Here is a 16,932-nt window from a genome sequence, read left to right on the forward strand (position 1 = left end):
AATGCACATGAACTAATCATTGTGCCTATTGTTGTTCCGATTAGATGTAATCAATATGGCCATCCTGACGACATTCATTGAAACGTGGCAGATCTAGAGGATTCCTCCGGTTAACTGATACTTTGTGGAGCGAACAGACTACCTTTCTGAATGCTATGCTAAAGAAGGAGAGAGGGAGGGAGAGAGAGAGAGAGAGAGAGAGAAAGAGAAAAGGGTGGGGAGGTGTGATCACTTACTTGCACTCCTCATCCAGTAGGTGGAGCAGTGCTGTGGGTTTCCTGCTGATGAGGTTGATGCAGCTGGTGTTGTCGATGTAGTCGATGTTGTGCCAGTTGATGCCCTCCGCCCGATACTCTTCCTGCACAAAGAGGGAGCACAAAAGTATGATCAGATTACCTAAAGCCTGTTTGTGATTTCATCATTAATATTACGGATTACAGAGTTACAGAAGGAAATCTAATCCAGAGTAGTCAGGAGTCAAAGACGATTTAATAAATACTGCTCCATCAGGTTAGCGAGCCGTAATTGCTGAATGTATGAAATTATTGGATTTATACAACAATTCATTCATAACAAACCAGTACAATTTCGAATCTGTAAAAAGTGGCAAAAACATTCTCCCAAATCTGAAACCCAATATGTACACACACAGGCTGAAACACACCCTGTCTATGAAGATTTTTAGCACCAATGAGTTGTATGACTGTCTCCCAACGACAGAAGAAAAACATCGTTATGCTGTAGGCATTTCTTCCATCTCTGGGTCACTACCAAAACAACAAAACAACAGGCCGCCAGAAGAGTGTTTCATGTTTGACTGCAGCAAGCCGTCCCTCTGCTTGGCTGTGTGCTCTGCGGTTTTAATAATATGAAAGGCATTCTTAACATTTTAGGACTTTTTTCGGTTTTGTTTGGCATTTTTTTTTCGTTTCCTCAGTCTTCTGGGAAAGACAGTGGGACAATAAAGAGTATAAGCCAACCTGAGTTTAATAAAATAAAAAATAAAATCGATGGAATCTGTTTGTCCCTTTTTCCCCCCTCTGTTGAGACAAGACTATGAAATGGATGACGAGCCATTAAAGCTGCATGTCTGAATTGATTTCTCAGAGGAAGATTAAAAAAAAAAAGAAAAAAAAAACTTGCTAGCAAATGGATGGCAAATGCTAGAAACCACATTTGTTCTTCACTCGCCTTAACCTAATAAGGTATACATCTGAGGAATGGAATGAGCTGAAAAGTAAATGTCCCTGCACTTTTGTACTGTATATTATAATGAAAATATTTGGCCACCATCACGTCTACTACCTGCCCTTGAGAATGCTAACATACCAATGGCCTTGCGAGACTCTCTAGCGCCTTTTAGTCTGTTTCCATCAACATGAAAAACCCTTACATTGTGGGTTTTAAATCTTTTAACAATATGATAACCATTTATTGTCCGTTAACGGAGTTTGCTTCACAAGAGGCGGCCTATTTTTCAAAATGAGTGGCCATGGCCTAGCTACACTTCCTTGCCCCTGTAACACTTTGTTATTAAACACAGGCTTTCCGTTGAGACAACTGTCTTTGCTGCATGAGCAGTGGTGGCTGACCTGATCTAAACCCTCCTTATTGTTCGCCTTCAAATATTCCCTTCAGCTCTAGTGGAAGCTATAGCGTTGCAATGGTTCACAGAAAATGACCACATTGCTAAGTTTCAACATTTTTTATGGGCTAGGTACAATGCCAGTAATAATGACATGTTTGGGTCAACACAGTCATTCTTGAGTCAAAACAATGCATTCACTGTACAGCAACTTCAGGTACGGTAAAGAAAGACTGCATGAGGCACTGTTCTACACTCTGGGGAAAGAGTCTAAACACAATGCTGTCAATACATTAATCATCCTTACAAGAGCACAGACCCAAGAAATCTATCAACACACTTGCGTTACTGCTCAATAACATGGACATGGATAAAGAAAGATGCACACTTTCTCAGGGGATAGTGTATGTAAACAAAAGAAAAAAAGAGAGAAAAAAAGACAGACACAGAAGAAAGAAAACGAAAGAGAGAGAGAGAAACAGTGCGCGATTGAGTCTTTTCTTCTGCTGACTGCGTAGAGTTCCCATTATCAGCACTTCCCATTGCTGAAACGACAGAAGAACCAGTAATGCCAAGGGAATGCCAGAGCTGCAACACAGGCTGTGAACACCGCACAACACCGGAGAGCCACAAGATTTCTCCGCCCTCTCCAGATTTCTAATTCTCAATCTCACGACTTTCAGTCGGGTTAATAAACATCGTTAAAGTCCGTAAACTCAACAGAAGTTGATGGCAAACCCTTCATTTTCTCCATAAGCACCAATGGAGCTGGTGAAAAAAAAAAAACACCCGGGCCCTGAGAAGGGGGCAATAATAGCAGCATTAATGGTGTAATGAGCATGTGGTGCCGTTTGGGTTCTCTGAGGCACTCCAGCAGGGTTTACGAGGCGAGGCGAGGCGAGGCGAGGCGGCAGATGGCATGCAGGCCAGGCGGAGGAGGAGTGGGCTGGGCACCCAAACAGCTCTCACCCACGCTGGCCTGTGTGGTACTAATAACTGGCATTCCAACTGTTGTGTGGCGGCAAAGTTAAGGAAATGATTAAATGTATCTCAGTGACTAATTTACAATCTTTGTTTTTGTACACTGGAAAAAAGGACTGAAGAGCTAAGGGGAGACATTTCATATAGGTTTAGAATCTAGCACCTGTGCAATAGACGGCGCTCGACACACACACCTATCTGCTAAATTTGAAATCTTAGCACGATTCACATTATCATAGGGCAAGATAACAGATGTCATAGGAAAGTATTTCTTCAGCGGTGATGCAATGGAATTCTTTGGGATATCTTTGCACCTTGCATGGTTCTATGCCAAAAAGACGCTTTTTAAAACGTGAACCTGTATCATTATGACTTCCATATGCTCCAGTCAGGTATCCTGAAACAAAACACCAAACTTTTAATTTCAAGGTCCATAAAGTTAAGGAGCTACAGTAAACAAAGACTGCAAATCTTTGTTTGCAAATTCCGAGGGAAGTTAAGATTTCCTGTATGTTCAGAGCCACTACTTTACATCCTGACCCCTACACACTTACAGAAGACATGTGGCCATTTTTTACGGACACCATTTCAGCAAAACTTTTGATCTCATCTGAACACAACAACTGGTTCTTATATATAGTGTATACCAATTAACAAACACCTCCCAATCTTGCCAACTGTCTTCTACAGATGTTATGCCAACTTGTGCAACAGGAGACATTGCGACCCAAATATGAATAAGAAATGAGAAAAGAAAAGCTGAACACTAAAGTCTTAATGTGAGGTAAAATCTCTACATTATTGTCATGATTCTCTGAAGCTAAACTTCTCAGCTAACCTTCAAAAGAAATCCATATAGTAATTTTTAATCAGATTGTGTTATTGTGTGTGTAGGGATTTCGAGCAGCAAAGTGTCTAAAACTGGCAGCAGTTTCACAACCACAGTGGCCTACCAGATCCCTGGTATAATATAATATAACAGTGGAGTTATCGGTCATGTGCGAGTAGCAGTGTGTGTGTGGGGGGGGGGGCAGCCATCAATCCAGTGATTCATAATCTCAGCTAATGGAGCAGCCTCTCCAGGGAGCCCAGTCTGGTTCCTTCTCTAAGAGTCTCTCATATTTTCATTTAGTCACTGGTGTGTGGGGGTCTGGTCCGCTCACGTGACTATCTGTAAAGAGATGTGGGAGCGCCAAAACCGAAAATGAGAACTCCAGTCCTCTTTGCAGTCACTACAAAAGTATATAAATCAGTTTTCTCTCTCTTGTTCGCCATTTTCCACCGCCTCCCTAACTATTATTGTCTACACCCTCCCTTTGCATTTACAAGTTGCTACCTGTGAACACTTTCAGACACATCCGACCTGGAATCCTGCCGGTGGCCTGTATGAAGTTACAGTAACGGGAGTGGAGTGTGGCGGGGCTGGTCTTCATAAACGCTCCCGGCCACTGCGCTGCCTGATTTGCATTCGTCAGAGAGGCGTGAGGGAGACTCAATCTGACAGGCATACAAGCCTCGCACACTTCAGCTGTCCCAACAGCACGCTTCAGACACTCCCTCAAATTAGACGTTTCATACACTCTTCCCACACAATAATGAATATTATACATTACCTATTCTGAATCATTGCCAATGGCTACACCCTACTGTGTTCCTTTCTAGGATTTGTTCACATTGTGATGCGTTCCTCCGCGCGTTCCTCCGCGCATAGCACTGCTTTATCAAGCATACACACAAGTATCGTCTCGTTTGGTGTCATGCCAGTGTCTTGCCTCACAGAGCACTTACATAGTTGATGTAAACGGCCTTGAGCGATAAATTGTTTCTGTTTTCTAGCCTTGCTTAGTGTTACCAAGGCTTGTCAGGGTAGGAGAGGGGCAATTAACTTCAGTTTTGTCTTGAATTTCACAAACGTTGACATTTATTATCTTGGGAGTGCAGTTTCCGTTAAACTATTGGTCATCTCCACACACCATCAAGTTCCCCTTTCAGTGATTCCATGTAGGCAATAACTATTGCGAAGTAGTCTCATTCTAGGAAATCTTGCCTGGAAAGTGATTCATTTTCTTGTTTAACCGCAGAACACAAGAATATGCTGCAGTCAACACTAGGTGCACTGACTAATTCAAGGGCTTAAAATGATTACAAACCTGCTCAAGTTACCACACGTATTTACGGATGTACTTCTGCAGGGGTGTCCCTGACAGGCTATAATTCAGCATGACATGTAAAGCACCTTTTGTTAGGAGAATGCTCCCTGACCAAACACACTAAAGAGAGGAGTCCTCATTTTTAACAGTCACTATTTGTGTGAAGTTGCTCGATTTGTCACTCGAGAGTAAACCCAGCGGCTCATTACGGCAGCAACCCCTGCAATCAGCCCCGAAACTACTGCTTACCATGATCCACCCATCAAACAAACCATTCATCACAGGTCCTGAGGGATCAAAGGAGAGACACTCAACTGGACGTCAGGGCCACTCTGAGAAACTATTACACAACTTCCGTCCCTAGGAGCCTTTCAAATAATTGTGTTTGCAAATACAATGTAAAGCGATCTTGTGCAATGCATCACAGACCCAAAGATTTCATTTTGGTGAGGGGCCCATTACCTAGAAAGACCTGGACGTTGTGAAATACCACAGGGCACAAGACTGAAGGAGAACTGCAAGGTTTTGGCATTTCACATGTGATTGAGTGTTTGGCATCTCACTAAATTTGTCAAAGAATGTTGTGAACATTCCGCAAACCCACAATGGTTAAACTCGCAGCGGAACTTTGGCCATCTCTGTTCTTATGATTCCGCTGAGACACATTTTGGTAACACAACACAAACACTACAGAGGCCAGCTGCTGTGAAGCAACCAGGCTAACTTTAGCTCCTGAGCTAAAACAATGACAACAATTCCACACAAAATGACCAGGGTGTTGACATGGCAGACCGCCTCAAGGGCATGGCAGAGTCTGATACGCTCCTGGAAATCAAACGGATCCTAACTTGGATTGATGAATCTTTCAAATAAGGAAATATATACAGTATTATACACTGAACAATACAACTTGTAGGAATCCCTGACAGTGCGTGTCCTGTATTACAGTATGAGGCAGGGAAAACAACTGTGAACACAGGCAAATGGGAGGGAAAAAAAGAGAGTCTGTTATTATTTTTCACATATCTGCTGTTGCCCTGGTGGAGGGGGTTGTTTTTACAGTGCTATAACCAGCAGGAGGCTTTACCTGTTCAAGCTTAAAAATGTGTTGATTGAAGTAGTGCTGGAGCCGCTCGTTGGCAAAGTTGATGCAGAACTGTTCAAAACTGTTGTTTTCATAGTCTTCAAACCCAAAGATATCAAGAACACCGATGGACAGGATCTATATAAAAAAAGAATACACGTAAAAAAACAAAGAAAGAAAGCAAAAAGGAGAGAAAAGATTAAAATACTGAAGTGCAATGATAAACACACTATGTGTAGCATGTTACAATTTTAAAGGGGGGGGGGGGGGAATCTCTTTATGTAATTTCTAAATCACTTTAAATGATGCATAGCCCGACAGGATTCTATTGGACCTGGCTTAAAATATCCTGTTATACAATGTTTTATCCATAATTTAGAGCTTAAAGCTGCAATCTCCAGCAGCGAGAGCATGAAAAAAACACCAACAGAGCACTACTAATCTACATCAGGCACACTGCCTCCAACTCAACTCTGAGCAAAAAATCCCCTTTCCCTTGTCTCCTTTAAGCAAATGATGACTGCTAAGCTTGATGTGAACTCACTAGAATGGAAGGAGATGAGGGGGAAGTATATGAAGTAACTAAGAATGCACCCAGTCCCAGAGAAGTACTTTCAGTGGAGTACACACAGACTGTTGCATTGAGGCCACTGTTTGGCATTGGGGAAGGGCTGAGTTAAAGGCCTTGAGTGCTGAAGTTAGGAGGCTGTAAGTGTGGGAACCAAAGAGAGGGAGAGATGTCAAGTCTAAAAAGTAAGACATTCTCTCAGCATACTGGACTGATGCAACTCTTCCATCAGAAGGCAGACCTAAAGAATGAAATTAGCCAGGGGCCCTGTTTTCCCGTCTGAATATGAACATTCCTATGACAGCTGACAGATGTAATGGTTCTGGAGATGTGACTCCTTCCTCACCTCGGTGGATTCCTCCAGATCCCGAGCGTTGAGCAGCGCGTGATTGATCCTGAACACAATCCAGTCGAACAGGGCGCTGTACAGGGACTTGGCCATGGAGTCCCGCACTGTACCAGCCTAGAAGAAAAAAAACTTCCGTTAACGACATGAGGTCATTTAAACTCACTCAAGTATGTTTGTAGGACCTCTTTGTGACTGTGGAAAGGTTAAGTTCATCTTCTCTTCAAAGATTCAAAACTGCACTCAGCTTGTAGCAACAGTTTAAGGTCTGGCATTACAGACGTTGTTAACCACACATATACACGCCTTTTGTATCTAACTGCTTTAAATGTTACTATTACATTCAAGCTGTGTAAATATTTCCTCCCCCAAAAAACACAGTCAAAACCACTGCAGTACAGGCTTTATGACAAATGAGCAAATCAACTGTAAAGACAAACATAACTGATTAGAGATACACCCCAAGTATAATGTATAACTAAGTATAACTACCAATATAGCTTCATTTTTCCAAATTAGAGCCTTTGAAACAAACTGCAAAAATCCACATGCTCTCAGCTATCAGAGAGAGATAACTGGATAAAGAGTCATTTGTGCGTCCCATGAGCTGTGAGGCATTTCTGTCAGGCAGGCCCAGCTGCAGTTTCTCATAGCCCCTGATTCACTCATCTCCCTCTCCTGTGTCTGCTCGTAACTGGCCCGGGCTCCACTACTGTGCGCAGTGTTTGCGCCGTGGTGCCGGTTTATTTTCCTAAAGAACATCACAGGCAAAAGACCCCTAATTGCCCTTTTCCCACAATCCCCCCATCAACACATTCCAAACATTTTGCACCCCTTATTCGTTATTTGTTTATGTTATATAAATGTTTGCATTTCAGCATCACTTTTTTTTTCTCTCATGGAAAGCCTTCGCAGTCATACCCCCAACAAAAAACTAGGGGTGCTGTTGTTCTCGCGCACAAAAACGTTGGGTGTTGCCGTCGCTGAGACAATATCTCAAGGGCCCTCACAGTGAGGAGACACTGAGTGCGACAGGCGCTGGGACTTCAAAAGCCTCTTCAGCAAGCAGGCACCGCCCTTTACGTAAGCAAAATCCCATTTTCTTTTCCTATTTGCTTTGAATTGCGAGGCTGTTCTATTCATCAAACTCCTCGCACCTCGGCCTTCATTGGGCTGCCACTTCAGACTGGCACATTATGCGCAGCCTCTCACGGCACAGCCAGCGCTAGCGCCGACAGACTGATGAAGGGTTACACGGACAGCGCCTCCGCCGCTGCGCTTCCTGTTCGCTGGGCCTCCTAGTGATTCCTCTCTTGCTTTGATTGTTAAAGGCCAGTAAGCCTTCCCTCGAGGGAGAGAGGCAAATCCTCCGAGACTCCGGCAGACTTAATCAGCGTCTGTGATCCCAAAAAAGGAACTGAGCACGGAGGGGACGCGAGGGGGAAAAAAGAAAAAGAAGAAGCAGTGAAGGAACAGAGGAGGAATTAAATCAACTTGGCTGCTCAGAGTCTCCAAAAACATGGGATGACATGGCATCAATGTGCAACAGTTTTTCTTTCACTTGTGGAGGTACCACATATGGTGCGTGCTTGAGCAGGTCATCGCTGAGTGTGGTCTGGAGGTAAAAGCAATAAGCTCCCTGAAGAGGAGACAGTCCAGGTGACCAACCATGAACTCATTACAAAACATGCTGTATGTGGATTCTGGATGTATGTTATCGAATTTTTTAGACATGACGCATAACACTGGGATACACTTCACTGACTGTTCTCACTGTCACTTTGATTGAGCTATAATCCGTTTCCTTTTTGACAGGAATGTCGCTCTTACACAAGCATTCGTCCATGTTTACCCTCTACAACACAGGCAGGCTAAAGGAATCCATTGTCTTCCATCACAGACCTGCTGAACCATAAACTGCAGAGCAGGGCAGCGTCGTTTGTACGGCCGGCGCATAAAGAGATAAATTGTGTGTGACGGATGGAGTATTCTTATCATCAGCTCGTGTCGGTACCTGCTGCTGCAGTTGTAACTGCACAGCATATTTCTTCAAAGTCAAATGCTTGCAGCGATAAGGGACCCCATTCCCCCTTCTCAACCAACAGCTTCTTATCGCTTAAAATTACCAATCCTCGTCCAGATGGATTTCTGAACGATAAGGGTGGATATCTCTTGGGAATTTCCATGAGATATATATCAAAAAACAGCCTCTTAACATATGGATATGCTTAACCCCTCAACATGTGATGACAGTTGGAGGAAAATCTGTGTGTATCCAGTGATACTGTATGTGAGCTGTAGAACCATGACAGCCCAACATAGATCATTAAAACTAATACCTGTGATGCAACTCCTCTCTTGTGGGATAGGGGAAGTTTAAGGCAATGACCCCCCCCACACACACACACACACATAAACTCTCCCACTTTGTAACAGCATGTTGTCTGAACTGTGAGGGCCAAGATTACGGGTCTGGACAGAGGCGTGGCAAAACAGCCTCTTAAACAACTCTGACAACATCTGCTCTCACACATGCACCCCCTCAACGCTCAAAACAGGCTAGGCTTCATTCCAGCTGTGTTACAGACATATGCAAACACATACAGAATCATAAATATGCGTGCCTACACACACACACACACACACACACGCGCACACGCACGCACACACAAACTAACCTCACATAGTAAGCATGAACGGTACAGCAATGGAAAAATGGTGTGACTTAACAGAATATAACTTCCTGAATATAGATGAATTATAGAGCAAACTCCCTTGGTTCTAGTTCTGGTTCAACAGACCATGCAGGATTATATTTTCAAGGGTTTTAACTTCTAACACACTTGAGCAACAAGCGTCACTGAGGCTGCCGAAGTGCTCTCATTCTAATGACAGATTTGAGGTCCTCGAGATTCTTTCAAATTATAAACACAAACATCCTCTCTTCTTGTGACGCAGGAAGCACCCGAAGAGGCTTACCTCGGCCAGTTTGTATGGCACAATCAGTTTCTCCCCCACAGTCACAGTCTTCCGAGTGGTCAGAGCCTCGAAGAGCATCTCCTCTCGAACCTGGGGGAGAGAATAAAGAAGGAATTTACTTGACGTTATCAAGAGAGAGGTTACACAGGGGTCTCAGTGCAGCACAGCATTCTGGGTATCAACAAGTCTCCCACTGTGTGAGCACAGCAAGGTTTGATTCCGCCCTCTAACCGTCAGCTGCTACTATTATTATTATTATAACGGCAAATGTGCGCATCGACTATGTATACTGAAACAGTATACACCTAGGATGCTAACCCATATTTGCACGTTTGCATAGCCAGCAGTCATGAAATGAAATTTGGCTGAACTATCAAAAACACATACTGACTAGAAGTTTCCGTCATCAGAGATGAATCACGGGAGCTATAAACAAATGAATTAATGACTGCGCTGATTAAACATTCCTTTTCAGGTCTCCAACCAGGAATTTTTGTAAACATCCTCGTGCAGTCTGCCATTTATGTAAAAACTGATAAGATTTCACTTCAAACCAAACTATTTGCTTGAAGAAACCGAGATCCAGGTGCCGCAATTCTGCCTATGAGCGGGAAATGTATGCACAACATAAACACAGGATTCACTTTTATCGAGAGAAAAATAACCCTGAGCACTGAGGAAAGGAAGTCAGCAGTTTGAACCTCCGTGAAATGCTTACATATCTGGAACTGATCCAGGGAACCATTGAAAGGGGTTCTTAATCAGATTATCATCTATTATATTTTTATAATAATACACCATATACCCAACTCTGTTAATAGCCTGAATCACATATACGATTACTATGGCAACAACTACCAGCATTTAGGTACTGGATGTGAGACACTTAGTAGATTCTACTTAGGGATTACACCCGCACATATCACCCACAGCCTCCTGTCAATCAGTCTATGTTATTGAGCATTATATTACAAATGAGATGGATTAGAAATGCAAAGTCAGAACTGATTGACAATGCAGAGATGAAACCTCGCATATTGATATACACTTGTTAGGTAGTAAATTCCCCTAGCAGGCTTTCACTGTTATTATTCTGCCAGACTCCTGTCACAGTGCTATAACAGAGCGCTAAGTGTGACAGTGTGAAAGTGTTAGTGTGTGTGTGTGTAGGCACACATATGTGTATGTAAGTGTGTTCTAGCTCACTCATCTAAAATCCTCTCAATTACACATGGCTCAGAGCACACTGCTCAAAGGGCCCGGACACACTCCAGGCCCAGGAGGCTGTCAGCGCCCTCAAAGCCTTAGACGCAAACTGACTCGAGCTGAAGTGCAGAACTGCTGGGACTCGGTGCTCAGTCTGGGACTGCAGTCAATGACCGCTCCATTGCCGACCGACACTCTATATGGGCGTTCTCCACTCCACTCCCCCCCCCCCACAAATGGCACAGTAGCCCGCTGAACAGGCTCCAAATCGTGGTCATGTCAAATTTAATAAACAGTATCAGTGCCGAGTCAGCACTGAAAGACCTCTGGCTGGCGTGGGCCAGATCACTAACACAGGCAGACTGCTCTGGAAATGCAGAAGAGCTCACGCACTAACTCACACACACACACACACACAGCACACACACACTGTGGTTTTTCTATACTGAGCACTTCTCTGGATTTATTTGACAAATGGCTTTATTCAAAAGGTTATGGATGATGTTTATATTATTTCTATATACATGTCCCTCAACAAAAATAGAACCCTTGCACTTTGTGCAATAACATCCATGGCTTCCAACTGTGCATTGTACATGTATTCTTAAAAAAAAAAAGACATTTGAAACATTAATTCGGAGCAAAGAGTACAAGCTTAGATAAAGCCAGAGATTGAATGACTCTATTGCCATGTGAAATAGTAAGCTACGGGTTGCGTTTACCTCCAGCAGCTCAGAGACTACAGGCAGCACTTCAGGATTGCAGATGTCAATGGAGTCATCGCGGTATGTTTTCTTCTTATACCGGATGTTCCCCAGGTGAAGGATGGCAGATAGCAGGGAGAAAATCCTGTGAGGAGAGATGAGCAACAGAAATTAAGCTCCTTCCCTTAGAAATTCACAAATGCTATATGGCATTGGCCAGTGATATCATCAGTAACTGACACACAGAAACTCAGATTTCAATCCATGCAACAAGCCGTAGGAAATAGCAAAGCCCTTTTGGGAGTCACTTGCACACACAGAACAGTGGAGTTTGGGAAAGAGTAAGAATGTGTGTGTGTGAGTGTGTGTGAGTATGTTTGTGTTTGTGTGTGAGAGAGAGAGAATATGTGTGTGTGTGTGTGTGTGTGTGTGTGTGTGAGAATATGTGTAAGAGAGAGAATACGTGTGTGTGTGTGAGTGTGTGTGTATGTGTGTGTGTGTGTGTGTGTGAGAGAGAGAGAGAATGTGTGTGTTTGTTTGTGAGAGAGAGAATGTGTGGGTGTGTTTGCCTGTGTGAGTGAGTGAGAGAGAGACAGAATGTGTGTGTGTGTGTGTGTGAGAGAGAGAGAGACAATGTATGTATGTGTGTGTGTGTGTGTGTGTGTGTGTGTGTGTGTGTGTGTGTGTGTGTGTGTGTGTGTGTGTGTGTGAGAATGTGTGTGTGAGAGAGAGAGAGAGAGAGAGATGTGGATCTGACCGCTTGAAATAACATAAGTCATTTGGGAATGAGTAACTATTGGTGTGTGTGCGTGTGTGTGTGTGTGTGTGTGTGTGTGTGTGTCTGTTCCCCTTCATGCATGAATACAGCACGGAGGAAGGGATGGGAGGAGAGCACATTTGGAAATGTGTGCATTTGTGTGTATATGTTTGTGAATGTTTGTGTGTGTGTGGTGGAAAGATGTGCACAGTTTGGGGGTGGGGGGTAGAGGCCCCGCTGATGGAGGGTGTGGTGGGACTCACTGCTTGCGCGTGGCAGGCAGGAAGCCCACCATTTCCATAGCCAGCTGCAGGCGCTCAAAGTCGTGCTTCAGATCCTCCCCCTCCACAGTGAAGCTGTCCTGCTGGGTTTCAACAACAACAAAAACAAAAACAACAACACAGAGATGCCATTATCAACAATGCACACCATTCAGACTCAGCGCTAACATCTCTGACACGCCTAGCTTGTATAGTAGGAAGAGCTTCAATTACAGTCATTTACACAAAGCACATAATTGCATGTACACGGCTGCCCATGGTGGAAGCTAATATGTACTGTAAACTTTTCATACATTTGACAGTTGTCTTAGTGTTTTTATGCCATTTTACAAATTAGTGTTTTGTATTTTCTTTTTTGCTTCTTTGGAGTGACAAGCTGGCTCTCCCACCATAGACCAAACAGTAGCCTTCCAGCCCCGGGATAGATGACTCATAGCAGCATGTCATTATGGTTCAGTCATTAAGTTTGGTCAAATGTGGCTACGGACGCAAACATAAACCATATTTTGGGGAGCAAATGAGGGGCCTGGTGACTGTTAGCATATGCATGTTCTGCCTGAGCAGTGGAAAATTCAGAGAGAGTGTGCTACATGGAAATCTGGCACCCGTGCAAAGGCAATAACGCAGAGTAACAATTTATGACTTAACTCACTGGCTTCACATGGCAGGGAAGAGTGGGGAGGGAGGGCACAATGCATGATGACAAAAAGGATTGAAGGACGCCTGCAGGTTAGACCAAGGAAGCTTTTTTTTTTACTCTCCCTCACAAAATATAAGAAGTAGTAAAATTGTGCCCCTGCAACACCCTATATCCTCTTCAGAGACGGCATTCAGTTGTTTGGCCCCAGTGTTCTGTCTAAAAACCTGAGTAGCGCCATGACACAGACGAGTCAGAGTTTCTTAGACTATGAAGGGAGGACTGTGTTGAGACCTTCATTACACTGCCCTTTTGGTGCCATCTTCAATTAATTTAGATGGAATATGGTCATGGAAAGGACAGATACACACATGTAGTTCTGTGGTTCAGGTCGTAGCACTCCGCGAAAATGTAAGAAAAACTTTCATAGCACCATATTACCAACAAAAGTTAATTAGCATGGAAGCAAGGTTTTATCAGTGCCAACTGGGCTGTTGGTGGTTTTTAAGGAAGTAGCCTGATTGTTTTGTACCAGAACTCCATAATGCTTCTTCAAGAGACAGCACTGTGCTTTAAGAGGTAAGTTATTTTAAAAGGTGGTATTCCGAAGGGCTGTTGTTGGGGTAGTGTGATGCTTTTACTTAGCTAGGCTGATGGCTAGATGCTAAGCAACTCACCAGCTCTGGCACTGCTGTTAAACACTAAGGGTAAGTGCAGTGTTGTTCTGGTAGCACACTACATCTAAAAACAGTGGCTCTGAAAGAGGCCTGGGCATGCCAGGAACACATAACACACAACACACACACACACAACTGCTTCCTGCTCTCAAAAACATGGGGCAAATTTACACACACATCCTTCTCTTAAATTAATGTATGTGAGTGAGTGTGTGTGTGTGTGTGTGTGTGTGTGTGTGTGTGTGTGTGTGTGTGTGTGTGTGTGTGTGTGTGTATGTGCGTGTGTACGTATGTGCGTGTGTGTGTGTGCGTGTGTGTGTGTGTGTTTATGTGCGTGTGTATGTGCGTGTGTATGTGCGTGTGTATGTGCGCCTATGCGTATGCGTATGCATATGTGTATGTGAGTGTGTGTGTGTGGCTGCTTCATTCCTTCATCTCCTTCCTTCCACTATTGATGCTATAATTACCACATACCAGTGGCCATGGACGAGCTGAAAGCCTTGAACAGGAATCAGCTCTTGAAACAGGGTTCCCCCAATTTCGGCAGAATTCTGCAGAGGTTGTGTTTTCCCGTCCTTTCACATTTTCCATTGTCGGAAATGTAAAAGGGGCCATTTCTGACATCAAATCTCTTGATTCTTCCCAAGGCAAACATGCAGGGCAATTTCAGAGGTACTTGGGATGTCTGGGGCATTAAAAATGACAGAGCTATTTTTGAAATTGGTTTCTGCGTTTTGGATACGTTAATATATCGTGTGTGCGCAATTCTGATGATGTTCCACTGTAAACTCAGACGAACGCACACTGTAATTATGCAACAGACAGAAGCAAACCCCTGACATTGAGAACAAACCAAAACTAACTTCACCAGAACAGAGTCAGCATCATCATGTTCTAGAACTTACCTTTGCATTTATATACAGATATTAGCGTGACTATTTTTTGCATGATTGCAAAACAAAATCTGAAAAGGCAGTAGATAGCAATCAGAACACAAATCGCATGCCGCAGAAACAAGCCTTCACACCACCAGAAAACCCAGAGCAAAAAAAGAAAAGGCCCACACACATTAAACATGCAGTTTTGATTGTCAACTATCTTACACCGACATGACTATGTCCGATTCGGTGTTAGTTAGTTCAATCGCTTTTTCAATCACGGTCAATCACAAGCACAGTCATATGTGATGATCTCAGGCGTTTTTAGCCAGCCTGATTGAAGAAGTTAAAGGCTAAACTGGGCTCTGAGCTGGAGGAGAGCTTTTACCATGAGTAAAGGCTTGTTTAGAGGGCCACAAAACAGCAGTGCAGTAGTGCTGAAGTGGGGCCTGTAGTAGACCCCGGTCCCGTGCTCTCCTCCTTGTCTGACTGCATCAGAGGTCAAGAGGTCACAGGGAGAGGGGCTAGTTCCACATGGGTGGGCGGGCAGCAGCAGTGGCGGCAGCAGCAGCAATGGTGGTAAACAAACTAGAAAACGGAGTGCTACGCTCTGAAGCACTGCTATCAGCTACCAACTTTACCAGGGTTATGCAGGCTTGAAAAGCAGGGCTAAGTGGGAGCCGAGGTGGGGGGTGGGTGGTGGGGGGTTGATTTACCTATGTGGTCACTGCAAGGGCTGTGTGGAGTGTTGACTGCCAAAGAAACCCTCCCAAAACAAATACTAGCCATGTTTGTGCTGTCGCTTATCGGCACTCTTATTCAAACCTCCCATGGTGTTTGCTTGAGAGCGATATGGCGTTCTGTGGGAGATAGCTCACAGCTACTCAGGAATGGCTCTCAGAGGCTCTGTCCTGGTGTGCCTTCCTTTTAGGGACACCAAGGCAACGTTTTGCTCCGAGAGACAGACAGAGAGAGAGGGAGAAGCCACCATGAGAAGAGGAGGACTGAGCAGCTAAGAATCCATAAACAGAGAGACTAGCCAATGACATAGCGAGGCAGCACAAACATCTTAATACCAGAGAGGGGGAGAGAAAAAGAGAAAAAAAACACACACCACACAAAACAAAGTCGAAAGTGAAATGGGAGCAGTTTCTTTCGCAGCGCAGGAAAGTGTGACTGGCAAATGTCAATGAACGGACGTAACTGGAAAAGAACCACCACCATCACCACACACACACTCATATCTGTATACTGACCGCTTCGCTCTCATAGTAATTATCCCAGTGCAGTCTGTGAGGTTTCTTTGTCATCTGGAAGCAAGGTAGATGGGAGGTTAAGTGACATATTGCACATGCAACTACACACACACACACGCACACACATAGACATACACACAATCACTTTGACACACACACACACAGGCAATCGCACAGATTTAGCTAAATTCAGATGACACAATGGCTGGATACATGCTGTTAATTAAGGTAATTTAAAGGACAGAGGCATACAATTTATGGGAACATGCATAATTTACACATTCATGTAGACAGGTAGACGCGCACGCGCACGCACACCCACACGCACAGACACACACAGAGACACACACAGAGACACACACAGAGACACACACACACACACACACACACACACACACAGACAGACAGACAGACAGACAGACAGACAGACAGACAGACAGACAGGCAGGTATTTTAAACAAGTGGTAGACATGCCATGCTGCTTCTAGAAGTCAAGTATCAATCAAACAAAAATATCTATTCATAGGAGTAGGACTGGGGAAGGTTTTGCAAAACTATGATATGGACAGAGGAACCGTTTACACAGGGCGGGGGGAAACACAAGATAACCATTCCCTTCGCATGGCACAGACTGCTGCCTGTGAAATTCTAAACATACAGTAACTTGTGAAATTCTCCAAATTCTCAAGCGATTCTGAGGCTCTTATTCAGTATCGAAGTTGGGAAAGAGTGTGAGGATGAGGCAACAGGAAAAAATGGCAAGAATTCACACTCTCCTCAAAATGTGCACGAGGCCTTCATGGGAACTTTTGACATTATTTGACTGGCTTAACTCCACTACGG

The 16,932-nt window shown here is 44.0% G+C and overlaps 1 protein-coding gene across 1 annotated transcript in view; it reads right to left on the bottom strand.

The window, feature by feature from the left end:
• myo9aa (myosin IXAa) overlaps positions 1-16,932 on the bottom strand; it is an 85,008-nt gene that overhangs the window by 29,793 nt on the left and 38,283 nt on the right. Inside the window, 7 exon segments of the mRNA XM_080843712.1 lie at positions 237-358; positions 5,804-5,938; positions 6,715-6,831; positions 9,694-9,783; positions 11,622-11,748; positions 12,624-12,721; positions 16,090-16,143. Coding sequence (XP_080699838.1) covers positions 237-358; positions 5,804-5,938; positions 6,715-6,831; positions 9,694-9,783; positions 11,622-11,748; positions 12,624-12,721; positions 16,090-16,143 — 743 coding nt within the window.

Source organism: Sprattus sprattus, assembly GCF_963457725.1.
Source record: "Sprattus sprattus genome assembly, chromosome: 8".
NCBI classification, from domain to species: Eukaryota; Metazoa; Chordata; class Actinopteri; order Clupeiformes; family Clupeidae; genus Sprattus; species Sprattus sprattus.